The 7,566-nt window shown below is 35.5% G+C and overlaps 1 protein-coding gene across 1 annotated transcript; it reads left to right on the forward strand.

The window, feature by feature from the left end:
- LOC126969043 (nucleolar complex protein 2 homolog) lies at positions 1 to 7,355 on the forward strand. Its single transcript, XM_050814331.1, has 6 exons — positions 1 to 156; positions 258 to 490; positions 3,381 to 3,567; positions 3,910 to 4,739; positions 5,872 to 6,087; positions 6,798 to 7,355. Exons 1-6 carry the CDS (start codon positions 135 to 137, stop codon positions 7,332 to 7,334), a joined length of 2,025 nt encoding a protein of 674 aa, XP_050670288.1. The 5' UTR covers positions 1 to 134; the 3' UTR covers positions 7,335 to 7,355.
- The last annotated feature ends 211 nt before the right edge of the window (positions 7,356 to 7,566 follow it).

Below are 7,566 nucleotides of genomic sequence, written 5' to 3' on the forward strand. Positions count from 1 at the left end.
TCAAAAGCTTTAATGTCAAATCCACGTGGGGCTATTAAAATTAAAATCTATAAATATTAATTAAAAGATAATAAGTTATTACTATCGAATAAGCTGTTTATTTTAGACCTAATCGAGTATATATTACGCAAACAATGTCTTCGTCAAATGAGTCAGGTGAATGTTTATAATATAATAAAAATATTTTTTATTAAAATATCAAATAATACAACATAAACATTATTGGTGATTTGTATATTAAATTATTATCGTTACAGGTATCGATTCAGAGGAAGAGCTAAACCCAGAAAAGCACAAAAAGTCATTAGAAAAACTAAAGAAAATTGACCCAGATTTTTATAATTTTCTGGAAGAAAATGATGAAAATCTTTTGAATTTTGATGTGGCTTCTGATGACGATAATTTGTCAGAAAAAGAGGATGATGACGAAGATGATAAGATTCATCAACCTAGTGAGCTCAAAGGTGATAGTGATGAGAGTGACTTTGAGGTTGGTTGGCCAATATATATTTGATCTATTTCTATTTAATAAAACAATTGTAATGGCGAGAAAACTTATTCCACATCACTAAAACTAGGACCAATCAATCATCAATAATAAACATTCACAGAATGAGTACACTCAATAATCTCACATTGAATAAAATTGACATGATTTCGTGATCCCTTTTTACATATTAAACTAATTATAAAATAACCCACACACACACACACACACTCACGCCTTGTTCCCGTCGGGGTAGGCAGAGACAATAGAATGGCATTTGCTTCTAACCTTACAAACCTCACGCGCTTCCTCTACATTCATAACTATTTTCATACATGCTAGCCGGTTGCGGGTGCTTCGGACCTCTCCTTTTCTCAAAATGTGTCGTGGGGTATCCGGCAGAGTAAAATAGACCTCCCTCACTCTTACCGAGGCATCGTAAAAGCCGACTAAGGTATTTTGACGTCCGTACTATCATCAAGCTTTTGACGTCTCCAATCTTAGAGAAGGTAAACTTGAAATAAACCCGGTAGGCTGTCAAACCCCAAAGACATTATAAACCCTAACAAACAATTACCATCGGGAACATGGCTGTAGGAAAAAATATTGTAATTATAAAAATTAATTCAGTTCTATTTAAACTTTAATCTTATTTTTGCAATATATATATATATATAATCTTTTTTGAAGTTTTACTTACTTTTCTAAGTATTGCTTACCTTTACTGTGATTAATTTTTATTGTAAATTGTAAGTGCATACGTGCACCTAAGCAGATGTCGCTTTTATCTTCAACATCTATGTTCAGTGAGACATTCCAAGGGAACAATTGTAATTATCGTAGTTAGTTATAATTTGAATGTGTATTTAATAGAGCAAGAGCTCGTGAACCCCAGACCTATGTAATTAATAAAAGCTAAAAGTTTGTCAGCACATGCTCCCAACACAGGTAAGAACTATGGACCATTATGGAGTTCGGGTTACAGCGGCTTTGGCCGGTAAACTGTACTAAAGGTGTGTAAAATACCGATCTAAGTACATCGAATAATGAAATGTGATTTTCGATATTATCTTTAGAATATTATTAAAAATCAAGCTATTCATTGCCAAACACTTGACATTGTGGCAACCCCTTGCCAGACACCCTTAATGTTCTTGAAATTATAATTTTTCTTATGTCATATTACAAAAGCTGATTTTTATATATAATACATAGGCTGCACTAAAAGTATCGGGAATGGAATATTTCCACTGTTCCTGTCATATTAAAATCTTTATAGTTGAAAACTCCTTGGTTTTAAAAATCGAATACCATTTATTTATTTAAAAAAGATTCTTGGTCTTGTCACAAGGTCTTATCAAACTTGTTTAGTTGTTGATAAAATGGAATTGACTTGAGAAAATTCTAGAGCGATGATTTATCATGACTCGAAGTGGTTTAACACAAAAACAGTGTGTTGACCGGATGATTTCTGCATTTGGTGATGAAGCCCTATCTAAAACCACAATTCACCACGTTGAAATTCAGCAAACCAAAATCGCTGGTTTGCTGAATTTCAATGTGGACGTGTCAAGCTCAGTGATGATCCCCGTCAAGGTCGTCCAAAAACTGCAGTCACCAAAGAAAACGTTGATGCTGTGCGTAAGCTGATCGAGGAAGATCGACATTTAACATACCGCTTAATTCAGGCAACTTTAGACATTGGCAAGAGTCAAATACTCTAAATCTTGCATGAACAATTAGGTGTAATAAACTTGTTTTCCCGATGGATACCGCATTTGCTCTGTGAAGAGCCAAAAACGGCTCGCGTTACTTGGTGCGTCAGAACTCTCGAAAGATTCCACGCAGGATCCTCAAATGCTGTATACAACATCGTATCAGGTGACGAATCCTGGATATACGCGTACGAACCCGAAACAAAAAACCAGTCACGAGTTTGGCTGTTCGAAAACCGGCCATGCTGCGACTATTCCTCTTGAGGGACAAAGAACGGTTAATGCAGAAAGGCATGCTATTTGCCACAGGTCGTTTCTAAACTCCGTAAAGAGAACTGCAACCGCCGCATCATCCTCCATCACGACAATGCGAGTTCTCACACCGCGCACAGAACAAAAGAGTTTTTAGAGGAAGAAAACATAGAATTATTAGACCATCCGCCGTGCAGCCCCGACCTAAGCCCTAATGATTCCTATACTTTCCCTAAAATAAAGAATAAATTGCGTGGTCAGAGATTTTCATCACCTGAAGAAGCTATGGACGCCTACAAAACGGCCATTTTGGAGACCCCAACTTCCGAATGGAATGTTTGCTTCAATGATTGGTTCCATCGTATGGAAAAATGTGTCAAATTTCGCGGAGGATACTTCGAAAAGCAATAAATACATTTTTAAATAGTAATGTTGTGTCACTTCCTTCATTCCCGAAATTTTCAGTGCCACCCTCATGCTTGGGTAATAAGTACTTAGATGATGTTTCCTCATAGGACAGACACGATAGTTCCAACCCCTTGCCAGACATTCACGGGCTATTAGACTATAATTTTATTGTTTCTGTTTTTGTTTACAATAAAGTAAATAAATAACTAAAACACTTTTAATGGTAGTCAAAATATACCTCTAAATGATGTATTAAAATAACTTGAAGTAACATTATTCATTGTTAGTTTCTTACATCAATAAATGAAATATGCATAGCACATTCTGTCTTAAATTTTTTCTTTTGTCTTTTTCATTAAGTGAGATCAAACAAAATTTTATAGTTATAGGCAAATAGGTAAATAATTAGATTCAATGTGTCATTATTTATCTACTTGGTAACTTACCAAGTGCAACTTGTATTAACCTAATTTTTACTACTAGTCTTACTTAGTCTCATTATTCTTTACTAATTTCAGGATGTGGATGCAAAACCAGTTAAAGGAAAAGTGACTCTGAAAATGGTATCTCAATGGCAGTCTAAACTGCAGACGGAAGGTGCCGTGAAGCGAAGCACATTAGTTACAGTTATAAAGATGTTTAATGCTGCTATGGTAAGAGCTACCAGTGATGATGGAGCTTCAGCTGGAGAATATAAAGTAGAAGGTAAGTTTCTTACTAACGCTGAATTATAACCTCTCATTGCCTGCACCCCGCGGCCTGGTGACACACTTGGGCCTAGGAGCTCTTGACACTTGACACCACACACACACTTGATAGGTTAATAAGACCAAGTTAGCTGACAAATTTTGAATGTCAGCACTATCACAGTTGATTGACTTGTCATATTAAAAATATGACTTTATCTAATATACTGGGTTTATATTAATCATTATTAATTTTTCTTTATTCATAATTATTGTTTTTACTGGTGTAATTTATAACTTAATATGAATGTTTTGCCTTTGCTTGAAATTTTGCTTATAATAAATGTAAATTGCCTTTCAGGTTCATCTGTTTTCAATGCAGTTATTCAGATGTGTGTATTATATCTGCCACCTGCACTTAAGAAATACTTAGGCCTTGAGCAATCTGGAAAAGACCCACAAAAGTGCAAGAACTTTGGAAAAATCAAGGGATCACTAATAGCATATCTGAAAGATCTATTAAAACTTCTAAGTGGTGTCACATCAGATAATATATTGACAGTGCTACTGAAGCACTTACACCAGATGTCATTGTACATTGCCTGTTTTAGTAGAATATCTAAACTAGCGTTAAAAAAACTTTTATCACATTGGTCGAGAGGGGAAGAAACAGTAAGAGTGCTTGCATTTTTAAGTATTCTCAGAATTACAAGAAACCAACAAACAACTTTGCTTGATATGGTTTTGAAAGCTATGTACTTGACATATGTGAAGAACTGCAAGTTTGTGAGCCCAACCAGTTGGCCAGGAATAAACTTCATGAGGAGATCTCTTGTGGAAATGTTTGCTTTGGACCTTAATGTTTCATATCAACATGTTTTTCTGTATATAAGACAATTGGCTATACATTTAAGGAATGCAATTGTGGTGCAAAAGATAGAGAACCGCCAAGCGGTTTACAATTGGCAGTTTGTTAATTCGTTGCATCTGTGGGCCGATCTGATTTCAGCTACTTCAAACAAAACACAATTGGAACCGCTCCTGTATCCATTAGTGATGGTTATAACAAATACAATAAGATTGGTGCCCACACATCAGTACTATCCCCTACGATTCCATTGTGTTGAGATCCTAATTAATTTATCAAAGGATACAGATAATTTTATTCCAGTTCTACCGTATTTGACAGAGGTATGTAAAATTTTCTACCTAGGTTGTATTTTGGTTTTATCTATGTATATGGTGGACAATTTTCTGATAAGGGCTCTGAAATCTCTGTACAGCAGGGATTCTCAAGCCTGTGTTTGTATTAATGGTGCCTATATGGGCTGGTTTGGTATCTCCAAAGGTGTCAGACAAGGTTGTGTATCCTCGCCTTATTGTTCAACCTATTCATGGATAGATGCATTAATGATATGAGAGAAATGCAATGTGGAATCAATGTGGAAGGGTTTTTTCATCATCGGTGAATGAGTTGCAACAAATGATGGACTGCTTGAACGGGAGCAGAATCAACGCAGTTGAGATGCGATCACTGCGTAGTATATGTGGGGTAAGACTGATTGATAGAATTCCGAATGCGGTAATACGAGCGTGCTGTGGTTTGAAAGAAGATGTTGTGACAAAGACTGAAAAAGGAATGCTGAAATGGTTAGGACACGTGGAGCGAATGAGTGAAGAAAGAATGACGCATCAAATATATAAGGCAAGTGTGTGTGGGCAAGTCTGTCGCGGTAGACCTCATAGAACATTCGCCGACCAAATTGGGTACGTTTTGAGCAAAGGAATGGTCCGGAGCACCCGCAACCGGCGAGCATGTATGAAAAGAGTAGAGGAAGGGCGTTAATTTTGTAAGGATAGAAGAAAGTGGCATTCTATTGTCTCTGCCTACCTAAACGGGAACAAGGCGTGAGTGTATGCAAAAATAATCTTGGTATTCATCATCATTTCTTTATAACTTACGTTACAGGAGGTCTATTACCAAAATCGAAAGCCGTAGTTTCGGTCCGAAACGAAAGAACGACGAACTTCGAATTAAATCCTATTACCAAAGTACTTCGGATCCGAATATTGCGGATGGATTTCGTTTCGGAACCATAGACATAACCATAAAAAGTAAATGTCAATTGAATTTGGGAATAAGGTAAACGAAAGACAAAATGTCTAATCGCGAACTTCGTATCGATCTTCGGATCCGAAACACTTTCGTAATAGGGAAATGTACGATCCGTCAATCGAAACATCGTATTTTGATTGTGGTAATAGGGCTCCAGTTTATTATTATGTTCATGCGAATGAATGAAGTAAATGTTTTTATTTTAAGGTTTTATCTACATATGATTTCAACAAAAAACACAAGAAAGTGTCCATGAAACCGCTGGATTTTTCTTGCATTCTACGCCTCGCCAAGTCTCAACTATCAGAGAATGGCTTCAAGGATTCAGTTATTGAGCGAGTGTATGCATTGCTATTGGAATACTCTACGAATGAGTCACACAGAATTGCATTCCCAGATCTAATGCTTCTTGCAACTTTACAAGTAAGTATCACAAAATTAATGAATTATAGAGAAACAAGGTAATTTTATTGAATTAGGTGTTATTTTGTGGATATCCATAATTGGATGTAAGAAGAAAAACGTTCCAAACCACAATCATGTCGAAATTTAGTTTAGAATAAAAAACTGGTCATGTTATTCATATTAACGGACTGACAAAAAATGGCAGCCCTACATGTCTGTCTCCTGTCACTCTTTAAATGACATCATGACTTTGTAGCCCAACATGTATGGAATACACTAATATTTTTTTAAACTTTGAACACGAATTCCTTAAAATGTGATGTTTGATGTGGAATGATGCGGGATTCAAACGCGTGACGCCTCGCGTTCTGTGCGAGGGCTCTTTCAACTGAGCCTACCGTTCGAGTGACGTATCGTTGATAAAATCTTGTTTGTTTTGTTGAACCTTTAGGTTGGTAACCCTTCACCTTCAGTATCTATTTTACAGTTGATAACCAGCTCAACCCCAATAATTGCATATTAGGAAATTGACTTGAGATGTCGCTCTTGCAAATCTAAAATTGGCAAACCAATTTGAGTGACTGTAGTCCCAAAATAACACCAGTTCCATTTTCTCAAAATCATGTGGTAGCAACGCACCTTTTTCCCATAAAATCCGAAAATTCCTGTAATCGCTGTTAGGCTATTTTAAAAAAATTATACGTAGTAATAGTTTATTTTTATTTTAGATTAAACAATTCTTGAAATCTTGTTCAGTTGCAAATTATACAAAAAAGATGAGACAGTTACTAGAAAAGATTGAGGAAAATTCAAAATATATTGAGAGGGAAAGGTCTAAGATTAGTTTCGCTTTGAGCGACGAGAAAATGGTTGCAGCTTGGGAAGCTAGAATTAAAGTTAAAGGCACACCATTAATATCATTTTTCGAAAACTGGAGCAAAATAAATAAAATTCAAAAGAGAAAGAAAGTTTCAAAGAATGACGAAATGGCTGGAGAGTTACCGATGATTAAGAGACCAAAAATAATTGAAAGTGAAGAAAAGATACAAGAAGAAAAGAAAGGACCTTTAGTCCTATTTCCGTCAGACAGTGAGGGAGAGGAAACTAAATTAGAACTTGAGGAAGAGCCCCAAAAACCGAAAGCCAAGAAACTTAAATCTAAAATAAAAAAGAATAAGAAATTGAAGAAACCAATTATTGAAACAGCAGACGATGTTCCAGATAAGGATGATGTTGTGCAAGAGTTTAGTGTGAAGGATTGGTAATAAAATGGATATCATTTCAAATTATTGCCTTTTATTTCCCTTTAGTAAATTATTGAAATACTAAGAATAATTATTTAGTTATTTTTTTGCCAATAATTATAATTTTTAACATTACCTACTTACTGAACATGTTGATGAATTTTAATTGTGTATTTACAAATCAGCGAATTTATATTATCACTACACTGTTCGCGATTAACTCAAAAACTATAGTAAGTACCGATTTTCATGC

This window comes from Leptidea sinapis, chromosome 17 (assembly GCF_905404315.1).
Source record: "Leptidea sinapis chromosome 17, ilLepSina1.1, whole genome shotgun sequence".
Taxonomy (NCBI): Eukaryota; Metazoa; Arthropoda; class Insecta; order Lepidoptera; family Pieridae; genus Leptidea; species Leptidea sinapis.

Bases quoted from the DNA above. Each gene is read 5' to 3' on its own strand.
- LOC126969043 (XM_050814331.1), top strand. From the start codon at position 135: ATGTCTTCGTCAAATGAGTCAG. The intron at 3,568-3,909 runs GTAAGTTTCTTA...ATTGCCTTTCAG, and splicing joins TGGAGAATATAAAGTAGAAG to GTTCATCTGTTTTCAATGCA. The intron at 4,740-5,871 runs GTATGTAAAATT...TTTTATTTTAAG, and splicing joins TTCTACCGTATTTGACAGAG to GTTTTATCTACATATGATTT.